Here is a 13,894-nt window from a genome sequence, read left to right on the forward strand (position 1 = left end):
GCAGGAGGCAGCTGATCGATGTTTCTCTCTCATTGGTGTTTCTAACTCTCTATCCCCTCTCCCTTCCTCTCTGTAAGAAAATCAGTAAAATATATATTTTTTAAAAGAAAAAAAATACTACAGCCTGCCTCATTCCCTATCCTCCTTACCCGGCTCCCCTCTTATTTTCATACTATTTACCATCTAACAAACTAGGTAATCTATTTATGTTTATTCTTATTTGTCTGCTTACCTTCCCCTGACCTTAAAATACAAGGCACACAGGGCCGAGACTTTCTACATGTTTTGTTCACTGTACAGAGACGAGCCTGTAAGTGTTCAATGAATGTTGAATTTTTTAAAAGTCCAACTCCTTGGTGGTCATCAAGCTCTCAACAGGGTATCACAAATAATAGATTACTTCCCTGAAAATGGAAAGGTCCACTCCTAGGTCCCCCCAACATTTAAAATATATGTTCACACAAAAGCTTGTATACAAATGTCATTAGCAGCATTATTCATAGGCAAAAAGTAGAAATAATCCACATGTCCTATAACTAACAGGTGGATTCATGAAATGTGTATATCAATAAAATGGAGTATTATTCAGGAATAAAAAGGAATGAAGTATTGGCATATACTACAAAGTGAGTAACCCTTGAAAATACTATGCTAAGTAAAAGGAGTCAGTCACACAAAGCTATATATTGTATGATTCCATTCAAAGGAAATGTCCAAAATAGGCAAACCCTTAGAGACAGAAAGCAGATTAGTAATTGCCAGGGGAAGGCCAGTGGAGTGACCACTAAAAAGTACAGGGTTTCTTTTGGGAAGATGAAAATGTTTTGGAGTTGAATAGCAGTGATGGATTCACAATCTTGTGAAAACACTAAAAAGTAATTGTATACTTCAAAAGGGTGAATTTTATCTCATTTTCTAAAATTCAAACAAAACCAAGTAGAATGGAAAGAACTGTTGATCTGACTGTCCACTGCTCACTAACAAGGGAATACCAGCTTGCTGTACTAAGTTCTAAGACTTCCACCTACCAACTCACACAGCAAAAGGGGGAGGGCGTCATTTCTAAGTAGCAGCAAGCAGCACTTTTCCCAGATTCACTCCATTCAAACCCTGTCATCATCCCACCTTCAACACTGCCACCGCTCACCGTGTCCACCTCTCACTGAACTCACTTGGGAGCCTCAGACTCATCTCCTACTTTCACTCTTGCTCCCTGCAGTCTGTTTCTGTACAGCAGTTACTGTTCTTTCTGAAAATGCGTGTTAGATCACTTCCTTCTCTTGCTCCAACCCTTCAATGACTTCCTCACACACTCAGATTTTACCCCTAAGTCCTCACCATGGACTACAAAGCCCTACACTGCCCTGGCCCTGTGACCTCTCTAGCCTCATCTCCTACCATGCCAGCCCTGCAGCCTCTTCCTGCTTCTTCAGTATGCCGAGATCAAACAGGCCGGCCTACAGGGTCTGTGCACTCGCAGCTTCTGCCTGGAATGCTCTTCCCCAGGTAAGTGAACGGCTCACTCTATCACCTGTCTCACACGATGCTTAATGTTATCGCCTCAAACAGGCCCTTCCTTACAACAAATGAATGAATGAATAAATAATTAAATAACACCCTCTGTCCCTCTAACCTCTTAGCCTGAATCTGCTTTGTTTCTCTTCATAGCACTTACCACATTTTTTTGCTTTTGTTTTTGTTCTGTTTGGTGTCTGTCTACCCTAACAGAAAGTAAACTCCACAAGGGAGTCAACGCTTGTTCACTGATGTACCCTCAGCACCAAAACCATGTCTGGTACCAGGAAAGTACACAATATCTCTTCAGTGACTGGATTTATAGGCCGAGTTAGCAAAAATGCATTCTTCAGGGGAAAATACACTCATCTGCCATACTTTTTAAAATTACAGTAAGCAAAGAGCAATTTGGACAGAAAACAAGTCGGTATTTTATAAAATTGCCTTTCATCAAAAAGACCACAAATTTATAGGACAAAATACATTTGTCACATTATGGACCTAAATCCATCTGAATATTGTAGTTAAATATTAACTATGAGGTTAACATTCACGCTGGATAATCAAGTCTCTGATTGCTCTCCATCACACTGCTCTTAATCTTACAGCTTAGTAAGTAGATCCATATGAATGTGGACCTCTTACAGGTCCTTTAGATACTCAAAACCCTACTTATCTTTAATGACAACATGCTTCATTCAAATGACGATAACATCCATCTCATGCCCCAAGGAACCTGCATATTTCTCCTACCCCACGTGAGTTCCTAGGTCCTAAATTCTACTTCCTAGATACCTCAGACCATCCCCTCTGCTCCACTCCCTGTGCACTAAGGCTTAGTCACTTCTCAGTTGGGGTCCTCACCTGGAATCTCCCTTCCATTCAGATCTCCCGTTTGATGTATTCAATACAATACTACCCAAGTGCTCTCTCTGTAATACAAACCCAACGTCTTTACCCCTTCTTAAAAACCTTCAGTGATGTCATGGACCTTGCAAGAATATTTTCAACTCCTTGACTTAGCCTCATCCCCCATCACTGCCCACCATTCCCACCTCCAACACATCGTGCTTTAAGGTAAGCCAGCCAGTGAACTCCTTCGTTTCCAAATACATTACCTTGCTTTTTTCTTTATTTTCCACATGTTGTTTCCTCTGTCGAAAACACTTTCTACCCTTCGTTGCCTAGTGAAAGTTTTAACTCTCCGCTTAGATGTCAATTCCAGAGGACTTTCCATGGGTCTCTCTGACTTAGCTATCCGCCCACAGGACTTATAATTACCATATATTGACTCAATATTCTTCTAATTCAATATGCACTATGTTTTGTTTTCTCTGTCTTCTACTTAACTGTGAGCTCCCTGAGAGCAGGTCTATAGCTTATTCACCTTCATTCCACACGGCCTGACACATGCAAGGGGCTGTTAAATGAATGATTTATGAGGGGGGTAGAGTGAGGAAGGGGGGGAGGCAAGGAGAGAGGGAAGGAAAAGGAGGGAAAGGGGAGAAGAGGGGAGAGGAGGGGAAGTGGGAGTAAGAACATGCACACAAGCAAAGGGCATTTAAAAAGGCATTTGTAATCAACCCATTATTTGTATATGATCGAAGCCAGTGATTACTGAAGAGAAACTGATACATCCGAAAAATCCATCTCCCTAGTTCTAAGTACAACTACCTATAGCACTTACTCCCTAAAGATTCTGAAATGTCTAGCCTTCTCATTTCTCTTGAAATTTTACCACAATGGCCCTGGCTGGGTAGCTCAGTTGGTTAGAGCACCTCCCTGATACACAAGTATTGTGGGTTCAATCCCAGGTCAGGCACATACAAGAATCAATAAATTAGTGGAACAAATCGATGTTTCTCTCCCCCCCCCTTCTTCTCTTTCTCTAAAATAACAATAAATAAGTAAAATAAATTTTGCTACAGTGTAATATTAACAATATAGATGCAGGAGAAAAAAAAGTAGAAAATGAATCTGATATAATTAAGTCTTAGAATAATTTAGAAACTTTAATAGTCTATCATTTCTTGATAATGTGCTATCACTGATGTTGAAAGGGCTATCAAAAGTATGAAAAATAAATACAACATAATACCTACATCATGATCTATGTTAAAAGCACAAAAGTGTGTTAGTCAGCTTTCTCAAAAACACACTGGACAAAAATATAAGACAGAGTATACCAATCTTGAAGATAGCACTACAAGAACATTCCTTCTCAAACATATAATAATATACATTGTATTTATTCTGGGATTTAAAGCAACAACCAAAAGAGCACTTTTACCTCAAAACAATGTCCCAATAAAATTTTAAAAAACCTTGTGACTAATAGTACATAACAAGCTTAAAAGTTTACTTCCTTTTTAAAAAATTATTATGCTTTACAAATCAGTGAAAATTTTAAGCATCATTACTTTTTGTTGTTGTTAATTCTCCCCTGAGGATATTTTCCCAATGAGAGAGTGGAAGGGAGGAGGATGAGAGAGACACATCCATTGGTTGCCTCCTGCAAGCACCCGGACCAAGGACCAACTGACCAAATAGGGCCAGGCAGCGACCCCAAAACCCAGGTACCTGCCTTTGTCCGGTAATCAAACCTGTAACTCTTTGGTTTGATGTTCTAACCACTGGGTCACACCAGCCAGGGCTAAGCATCATTACTTTTAAACTGCACAGTCAGAAGCAGAACTACAGTGATTTCCCCCCCTTTTTATTTAATTTATTGGGGGGCGACACTGGTTGTTAACAAAATTATACAGGGTACAGGTGCACAATTCCACAACATGTATACATATTGTGTGTTCACCACCTCAACTCTTCTTCCATCAACATTATACACTCCACCTCCTTACATCAAGTATAAATATGTTCGGTAAGAGCTAACAAATGGCATAAATCCCTCTATAGCTCTGTTGTCATTACAATATGGAAATTGGGAGCCTGGAAAAAATTTAAGTCCAAAATAATCAATACTAAATACTTTTTGAATTGCAATTTTTTTAAAGCAAAATACCAATCATGGGCAGCCTCTCAACTTTCATCACACAAGAAATTAAGTTATAAGAAATTAGCTAAGTTTTTAGTACTACTGATTACTAGTAGGTTTCCTAAGAGGAAACTTAGTATATAGTAACAGGAAGTTCATCTTGTATAAAATCAGAAGTGTATTTTAATAACACCTTTTCTTAAAGGCAGGAATAATGGAAATGCTGAGCATTTAAAATTAGTTTTAAAATGATACCCCAAAATTTGCATTTGCCTCACACCATGAAACTTTTAGGGTTAAAGTTTCCAACGTACTTTCATTTTTATTTTTTAAACACACATTGGGGAAAAAAAAGAGAAGAAAAAGGAAATGAAAGAAAGGAAAGGAAAAGAAAATTTAAATCTAAAAGACTTTCAACTTACTACATTTCTTTTAACCAAAGATTAACAGAGTTCCTAACAGGCCAGGCACTACTTTGGGAATTGTGACAAATTACAGCATTTATTCCAAATGAAATCCTGTGTTATTCAGCTTCTGAATCTATTACACATTATTCAACCCAACATTTTTCTTAAGAAATTCTTGTCCATCATCAAGCAAGGCAAACATTTTTCTTATAAACTCACTTGTCACTGTTTTACACAGATCACAGTACAGTAGTCACAGCTGTGACTAACAAAAAGGGATTCATTTATGAAACATCACTGATTTGTTTTTTGTTTACATGAAGGTGAGATAGGAATTCAGCAGATACACACATTTTAGGTGTTTAAAGCACCTCAAACTCCGGAAGAAAAAGCCTAAGAAATAACTGGACTGAACATAATTACTTTGTTCAGCTGATAAACATTTAAGTAGCCACAGCTTCTTCTTTCTGCCATAAACACAAGCATTACAAATTTTAAAAGCCCTCTTGACTCTGAAGAAAAGTGAAGCAAATGTGTTTAAAAATAGTTCAAAGGAACTGTCAAAAGTGGACTGCATTAAATTTTGACAGACTATCTGTTGCATTTCTGCCCTTGTGCACACACGCTACCTCCTTCACACGCGCTTCTGAACGTGGATGAAAATATCTGCTGGCCTCCAAGTTCCACCAGTTGAATCTAGACACTCAGGTGCCTAAGGCTTTCCTCCTAGACTGCTTGAAAAACATCACAGCACTCAGTCACACGTCTCCACAGGGGACCAAGCCTGTACTTTTACTGCTGTCATTTCTTCCACCAATTAAGCAAATTCTACTTTTTGGACAATATCGACTCCTTCGGTGAATACGTTTACATTTAAGAGGAACCAGACCATCCGTTTCATCACAAAGCAACACTACACCTGACAATTCCCAGACTATGTAGTTCAACAAGGACATCTACCCCACGCAATCCTAAATCCCTGGAAATACAAGGAACCACTGCCATCTCCGAGTTGCGCCAAGATCACCCACATCCTCTTTTAAAAATCTTTGCGTTAAGATTCTGTTCCTGGCTAATCAGGTAGGTCTGCTTAAAAACTCACAGCACCGTTAACACAATCAGTGGGGTTTTCTTACATCGGTGTAACCGATAGAACCCCAATACAGTTCAGGTTCTAGAGTCGGATTACCTGACCTGCTTTTTCTGTCTTAGCTTTTAGCAACACTCGCAAGCATGCAATTATTGCCTCTCATTTCCGGCAAAAAGAGGCGCTCGATCCACGGGACAGCCATCCTCAGTGCGAGATTCCAAAACTGGCTCCAACTCCTCAGCACTGCGCCCCGACAACCACCCCACTAACTCTCGTCCCCCCCACCGGGAAGGGCTCGCACCCCAGGCCCCCAAGCCCAGCGCTCCGAGGGCCCCAAGCGCGCCCTCGATCCGACCCCCTCGCTTCCTGGATTCTGCGGCCCCAGAGGTTCCTTTTCCGCGGCGATCTTACCTTCATGATGATGCCAGGACCGCGGCGCCCTCCACAACACCCGATTCACCTGCACCTGGAGGGGAAACAAAAGACACCGTCACCACCGCGGGCACCCCCTGCTCCGGCACCCCCTGCGCGGGCCGAGGCGGAGAGAGACCGCCGGGCCGCGAGAGGCCGATGCGGGGACTCGCCACCGCACACCCCGCCGCCCACCCGGCTCGGCAGCTCAGCGTCCCCATTGTCGGGACCCGACAGAGTTTCCCAGCTCCGACAATGACGCCATTTCTGTCAAAGAAGAAACTCGCAACAAGCCGGGCCGGCCGGGGCCTCTGCGCTCCCCCGCTTCCGAGGGACCTACACGCCGGGCCGCTGCCCACGTCCCGTCCCGAGACGGGGGACCGACCGACAGGACGAGCGGACCCCGTGGGCCGGCCGCGGGGACAGGGGACGGGAGGAGGGGCCGGAGGCGGCTCAGCCACCGCGCTCGCCGGGCCCCGCCGGGGCCCTCGCCGACCCCGGGACGCGGCCACCAGGCCGGGGCGACCGCGGGGGGAGGGGGGGGCTCCGCAAGCTGAGGCCAAGGATTCGGGCGCCCGGCGAGCCCACCGCGGCGATCCTCCCGCGCGTTGGCCGGGCCCGGGGACTCCCCGAAGGACCCCCCGACGAGCCCGCGGACGCCTCAGAAATGCCCTACCTTCGTCGGAGGCCGGCGCTGAGCCCAGCGCGTCCGGGGTCCCCTCCCCGGCTCCCCCCCAAAACCAGCAGGCCCGGGGGAGAGATGGGGAGACGCGCGGCGCGTCCAGCGGGGCCGAGGCTGAGGCTCCGGCTCCTCCTCCTCCCGCGGCGGCGACTGGTACCTTTGTTTGGCGGCCGCTCGGGTTCCCTCGCTGGGGGGAGGGGGACGACGAAAAACCCTCCCGGACGGGAGCCCGGGCCCCCGTCGCGCTGCCCCCCAGAGGACGGCGGCCACAGACCCTTCTGCGGCTCGCTCCGGGGAGAGGTCCAGGCGGCGGCCGTGGCGGCGGCCAGCTAAGCTTCAGAGACTCCTCCGCTCCGGCGCCCAAGCTCCTCACTCCGGACTCGACTGACGGGCAAACATCGCTCCCCCCGCCCGAGCCCCCCCTTTCCCTCCGCTCTCCACTCCCCTAAGCTGTCTCCCCTCCCCTACCTCTTTCCCGGATGGCCTCTGAGACGACCGCGGATTGGCCAGGATGTTTTAGAACCCGCCCACACTTCGTTGTTATTGGTCCTTGGGATACAAACAACGACGCCATTTTCCCACCAGTTCTATGGAAACAGAAAGTGACGCCCCAAAGCCTACCGGGAAATGTAGTCCGACCCGGGGTGCCCGTGTGCGAGCCCTCGCCCGCGAGAACTGCAAGACCCGCAACGCCCCGCGCCTGCGTGAGACGGAGCGGGAGGGGGGAAAGGGGCGGGGCGACAGTGCAGGGAGGTGGCGGCGGCGCCTGCGCAGTGGGACCGGGATGGCGCATTTTCTTGCACAGAATAATGCGGCGTCGCTCGCGGCCGAGGAGGGCGGAGAGTTCCTTGATGAAGTAGGGGGAGGGATTCATGGAAGCGTCGGGAGGAGCCCGGGTGTGAGCTATAAAGTGGGAAGTTGATACTGGGCCCTGCTACTACTCCCGGACCGGTGGCGCGGAAGCTGTGATCTCATCGCTGAACCGTGAGCGGCAGTGGTGGCGGCTGGGGAGCGGGGGGGACCCGGATGGGAAGGAGGGCGGGGTCTGGAGGAAAGAAAGAAGGATGGTGAGGCCCCGGATGCTTGAACCGGATTGGGTCCGAATGTTCTGCGTCCCGTCGCGGGCGAAAGGGAAAAACTGGAGGGGCCGGATCGGGGCGGAAAGGGGCATCGGAGCGGAGAGGAAGCGGAGCCTCGCGGGCCCGGCGACCCTGCAGGCGGAGCGGATGCTGGAGGCTCCCGGCCCCGCCGCGGTGCAAAGTCGGCCTCGGAGTTGTTCAAACCCCCGCCCGCTCCTCGGGTCGTTCTCTGCAGACCCCTCATCGGCCGGAAGGTTTCGAGCTGCGCTTACTTTTGTAGGTCTCTCTCTAGCCGTTCTGACACCAGACCCCTCCCTTGATCTTTTCATGCGCTAATGTGTGCGCCCTGACTTCACCCTCGAACGCGTTAGAAGGCAGTTTCCGTGCGATCGTTCAGTCGCGTACTTGCGGAACGCCTACCGGCAGAGGAACCGGCCCGGCTCCTGCCTCAGGGGACCTAAGCCTATGGGCGGGGTGGTGGTAATAAGGGCACGCACAGGCCGGCCTGAGGGCAGCGGCGGGGAGTGCTGCCGAGCAGGGCTGCAGGGGAGCTGAGATAGAGCGTGGGGTTAGAGACCTAAGGGAGGGCTTTACCGAGCCGGGGAGGTTGGACCTGAGAGGTTGGCTGGGGGTAACTAAGGAAAGCACTTTTCAGACCTAAAGAACTGCCCGTTGGAAAGCCTCCTGTCAAATGGGAGCTTTTGAAATAGCGGAACTGAGGCTGGAGGAGCAGGGACCCAGATCCTTACACACTGTGTTAAGGAGTTTTGGTGTGTGTTTTTTCCCAGTGGAAAGAGAGAGAAGACTTCCCTTTGAAGATTTCAGTTTTACAAAGATCACTAGCTAATGCAGGGAACCGCTAGGAAGTCATTGCAGTAGTCACACGGAGGAGAGGATGTTTTTGTATTTGTCACCCATCCATTGCTTGAATAGATTTAAAGCAGTTAGCGTTTTGCAAGTGAGTTGTTTCGGACTCACATAGACATTCTGTAGTATTCATCAACCTAAAAATAAATTAATAGAGCTATGGCTTGGTGTGCTAATTTTTTTATTGTTTTACCTACATACTCAAGAGTAGACTACAAAGAACACACTTCTCAATTCTTAAATATGTTTTTTAATTGATTTTTAGAAAGGGGGAGTGAGAGTGAGAAACATCTGTTGCCACCCACCCCCACCCCCACCGCTGATGGAGTCTGTAACCTGGGCAGTGCCCTGATCAGGATTCAAAGCTGCAACCTTTCTATTCAGGGGAGCCACACAGGCCAGGGCGTGCACTTTTCAGTTCTTTAAATTCATAATCCTAAAGACGAAATCATTGTCCAGAGAAGCAAAAGAAAGCAGATAAAGGGGGAAAACCTGAAATGTGTCAAAGATGTCAGAGCAATTAGTAAACTTCTAATGTGCCCTGACCGGTTTGGCTCAGTGGATAGAGCGTCAGCTTGCAGGCACATCCCTAGTAGGGGTCATGCAGGAGGCAGCTGATGGATGTTTCTCTCTCATCAACGTTTCTAACTCTGTATCCCTCTCCCTTCCTCTCTGTAAAAAAATCAATAAAAATATATATTTTTTTAAAAACTTCTAATGTGAGGACAAATAAAAATAGATTTTTACAGAGCAGGAGAGTAGAGATTCAATAGTGAAGAAGGATCTAGGAAGACCATGAGTGATATGGTAGGAAATATTAAAGTAAATGTAAATTTAAGAAGAATAAAGGAAGGGAATATTTTTAATAATTCATGTCTTAATTTAAATCAGAATCTCTGAAATGGATTGATTGTAGTGAAAATACAGCAGAGAAGTCTCCCCTTAAATTATATGTAGTATATAAAACATTTTAATATTCATAGAAAACAAGTATGTTTACTAATTTGTATAATCAATTATATATAGAATAATCGAAATCTGTGGATTTGTTTTAACATTAATTTGACATAACCATAATAAGCCTTTCACGGTTGAGTAAATATAAAAGGTTTAATAGAAGTTTTGTTCCTTAAAATCCAGGTGAACACTGACCAATCACTTGAATGAAAACTTCCTTTTTTTAATGCGATTTAATTTATATATCATAGTTCACCCATTTAAAGTATACAATTAGGTGGATTTTAGTGTACTCACGGAGCTGTACAACCACCACCACAATCTTAATTTTTGAACATTTTGATGGCCCCCAAAGGAAATACCATACTCATTAGTCACTCCCTAGCCCCTCTACCCTAACGTTACCTAGGCAATTGTTAATCTACTTTCTGTCTCTGCAGATTTGCCTGTTTTGAACAATTCATGTAAGTGGAATAATACAATATGTAGTCTTTTGTGACTAGCTTCTTTCACTTAGCATAATGTTCTCAAGATTTCAGACCCATAGAATTTTCTTTTAAAATGAAACAAAGTCTGGCTTTACAAATTCCTTGAGATACAAATTCCTTTGTAATTTGACACTCAACGATAGTTTGATTAATGAGTTCATATTTATGATTCTCTTTTTTAACAGACGATCTTTGAAATTCAACAACAATGGAGAAGACTCACGAAAAAGTGCAAAGAATTCTTCTAGAACCCTACAAGTACTTGCTTCAGTTACCAGGTAGGTTTTACATAGTAGTGGTCATTCACATGTTAGCCTTCAGACTCACATAGGCATTCCGTAGTATTCATCAACCTAAAGCTAAATTAATAGAGCCATGGCCTGGTGTGCTAATTTTTTTTTATTGTTTCACCTACATACTCAAGAGTACACTACAAAAAACACACTTTTCAATTCTTAAATATTTTTTAACTGATGTTTAGAAATAAGGGAAGGGAGAGGATGAGAGAGAGAAACATCTATTGCCACCCACACCAAATGTTGGCATTCAGAAAAGGTTAGGTTTGCCAGCTCTTGAGATTTTTATATTTAAGGTCATGCATAGGAGAAAAGTGATTATTGGTTATTAAAAGGGACATTTTTGAGGTACCCTTAAAAATATGCAAGTATATAACTTACCTAAAAATTAAAAATACTTAAAACATTTGAGTACCTTTTTGGAGATTTTATTACTTATGGATGCTACACTTTCCTATTCCCCACTAGGTTAAGGAACGCTATGCCAATTTGTGCAACAACAAAAAGCTTCCGTTACCTGCCATGCTCATGCTTCTACCCACACACACACTCCATTTCTTACACTACTAGTTCCTTTAACAGCCAAATAGTAATGCTTCTAAGTCACATTACTTAAAAGCATAACCCACATTATTCCTATGTAAAGATGGGCCACCTGGTCATGGCTTCCAACGGTTACACTTGCCTAATCATGTTTATGTGTATGCACGTGTGTTATTTTGATATTTTTTTTAACTTTGGAAAAAATGATAATAGTAAAAATTCAGACATATAACAAGTGTAAGTTCTTAGAATAAAATTCACTTATAAACCAGTCACTTGGAACCTGAAATACTCTTTTCTCATATAAAGGGGAATACTTCAGGCCATGGTAGTTATTTTTTGGTAGGAAAGCGGCAGAGCTGTCCGTTCTCTAAAACTTTAATTTAAAGGAATGCTACATAATTTTAAGAGGTAATTGTATGAGGTAATTCAATAGCAATGTACATTTCACTAGAAATACCTATGTTCTCAAAAAAAATGCCTATGTTCTCTAATATGTTCTGTGAAATTGACAGTGCTAATTAACTGCCACTAACTAGGCTGGCATCCTTTCAAAAGGAATGAATTAGATCATAATTCCTAAACCCCAATTCCATTCCAGAATTGTTGATACAAGTTAAGATGAAAGTAATGGGCTGCTGAAGGGTTAGAACCTCTGCTGCCCGCCCTGGTTTTAAGGTTGGGGTTAGAATGTGCATTTCGACAGAAGGGTCCAGTGGGCCCAGCACTGGAAGCTCTCCAGTGGGTAATGGGTGATGGGGTTGGATTTATCAAGTCCGATCTGTTTCGAGTAAATTTCTGAAATGTTTTTTATAATTAAAGTATTAACTTTACTGCCAAATTTTATTCTTTAATTGCAGGTAAGCAAGTGAGAACCAAACTTTCACAGGCATTTAATCATTGGCTAAAAGTTCCAGACGACAAGCTTCAGGTATCTAGGCAATTCCAATCCTCCCTCTTTTTTTTTTTTTTTTTTGCTTTGGGTAGAGAGTGAGAAACATTGATTTCTTGTTTCGTATATTTTATGCATCCATTGGTTGATTCTTGCATGCACCCAGGCTGGGATGCCCTAACAAACTAGGCTACCTAGCCAGGGCCTCTAACCTCATTCTTAATCCCCAAGAAATTTATGGCATCACGTAAAAATACTCCTAGCTCTTAATTTTGTTTAATGCTCATGCAATCTACTGTTTTCATATTGGGGTTGCTAAAAAATTACTACTTTTAAAAACTAAGGCACCTGAGACCATCATAATCTGTTCATGTAGTATTTCAAATATGAAAAAAAAATGAACTTTTCATTTGTCTTTTTGTTAGATTATCATTGAAGTGACGGAAATGTTGCATAATGCCAGTTTGCTCATCGATGATATCGAAGACAACTCAAAACTCCGCCGTGGCTTTCCCGTGGCACACAGCATCTATGGGATCCCGTCTGTCATCAATTCTGCCAATTATGTGTATTTTCTTGGCCTGGAGAAAGTCTTAACTCTCGATCACCCAGATGCAGTTAAGCTTTTTACGCACCAGCTCTTGGAACTCCATCAGGGACAAGGCCTGGATATTTATTGGAGGGATAGCTACACTTGTCCCACTGAAGAAGAATACAAAGCGATGGTGCAGCAGAAGACCGGTGGACTGTTTGGATTAGCAGTGGGTCTCATGCAGTTGTTCTCTGATTACAAAGAAGATTTAAAGTCACTACTTGATACACTGGGGCTCTTTTTCCAAATTAGAGATGATTATGCTAATCTACACTCCAAAGAATATAGTGAGAACAAAAGCTTCTGTGAAGATCTCACAGAGGGCAAGTTCTCGTTCCCGACTATTCATGCTATCTGGTTGAAGCCCGAAAGCACCCAGGTGCAGAACATCTTGCGCCAGAGAACCGAAAACATAGACATTAAAAAGTACTGTGTACATTATCTTGAGAGTGTCGGTTCTTTTGAATATACTCGGAATACTCTTAGAGAGCTTGAATCGAAAGCCTACAAACAAATTGATGCACTCGGTGGCAACCCTGAACTGGTAGCTCTAATAACGCAGCTAAGTAAAATGTTCAAAGAAGAGAATTAGTAATATTAAGCCATTCTTGATTAGGCCTGACAGCTTATTTTAGTTGATTATTTTTTTGTCTTTTAGCCTATTTTTTTATAAATTTGGAGCAAGCTGTTTGTCTCTGAAAACGGAGTGGACAGGGGCGATGTGGGTGAGGTGGTTTTCATGTAGAACCACTCTGTAATCATTGTACACAATGGAGGGAGCCGAGAGGAGTCTCATTTAATTAGGTGTAATGTGAATGTCGAAGTGTGCTGTGTTGGGTCCTTGTGGCCAACTCTGCCAGGAGTGTTTGATTGATTCTGTCAATAAAGAATTCGACTTCCGTCTTCTCTGCACTGGGAGCAGCTCTCCTCTTCCCCTGAACGTGTCCGCCTGCGCCAAGCTGGTCTCCACCCCTCCTCCTCCAGGGGCACCTCTGGGCTGCTGAGGGGTCGCTGCTTGCAGTGGTGCTGAGACGACCGGGGACATGGAGAGGTGAGAGCCTCCGCAGCCTGCCAGCCCCACGT

The 13,894-nt window shown here is 44.4% G+C and overlaps 2 protein-coding genes across 13 annotated transcripts in view; one reads left to right on the forward strand and one right to left on the reverse strand.

Annotated features, from left to right (window-relative positions):
- The window catches only part of ARID4B (AT-rich interaction domain 4B), a 63,837-nt gene extending 56,318 nt beyond the window's left edge, over positions 1 to 7,519 (reverse strand). For 2 of the 8 annotated variants that reach the window (XM_054713145.1, XM_028157969.2), the window contains exons 1-2: positions 7,092 to 7,518; positions 6,416 to 6,470 (exon numbers count right to left, since the gene is read on the reverse strand). In XM_054713145.1, coding sequence (XP_054569120.1) covers positions 6,416 to 6,421 — 6 coding nt within the window. In that variant the 5' untranslated portion in view covers positions 6,422 to 6,470; positions 7,092 to 7,518. Of the gene's footprint in view, positions 1 to 6,415; positions 6,471 to 7,091 lie in introns of all 8 variants that reach the window. The other 6 variants (XR_003620718.2, XM_028157974.2, XM_028157971.2 and 3 more) reach the window with 6 other exon arrangements.
- A 353-nt stretch (positions 7,520 to 7,872) lies between these two features.
- GGPS1 (geranylgeranyl diphosphate synthase 1) lies at positions 7,873 to 13,723 on the forward strand. 5 transcript variants are annotated; one of them, XM_054713075.1, is made up of 5 exons: positions 7,873 to 8,081; positions 10,441 to 10,464; positions 10,674 to 10,766; positions 12,188 to 12,258; positions 12,645 to 13,723. In XM_054713075.1, the coding sequence occupies exons 3-5, from the start codon at positions 10,697 to 10,699 to the stop codon at positions 13,401 to 13,403; spliced, it is 900 nt and encodes a 299-aa protein (XP_054569050.1). In that variant the 5' UTR covers positions 7,873 to 8,081; positions 10,441 to 10,464; positions 10,674 to 10,696; the 3' UTR covers positions 13,404 to 13,723. The 5 variants fall into 5 exon arrangements, with proteins under 5 accessions (XP_054569050.1, XP_054569051.1, XP_054569052.1 ...); XM_054713077.1 differs by lacking the exon at positions 7,873 to 8,081 and adding an exon at positions 8,110 to 8,452; XM_054713076.1 differs by lacking the exon at positions 10,441 to 10,464.
- The last annotated feature ends 171 nt before the right edge of the window (positions 13,724 to 13,894 follow it).

This window comes from Eptesicus fuscus, chromosome 24 (assembly GCF_027574615.1).
Source record: "Eptesicus fuscus isolate TK198812 chromosome 24, DD_ASM_mEF_20220401, whole genome shotgun sequence".
NCBI classification, from domain to species: Eukaryota; Metazoa; Chordata; class Mammalia; order Chiroptera; family Vespertilionidae; genus Eptesicus; species Eptesicus fuscus.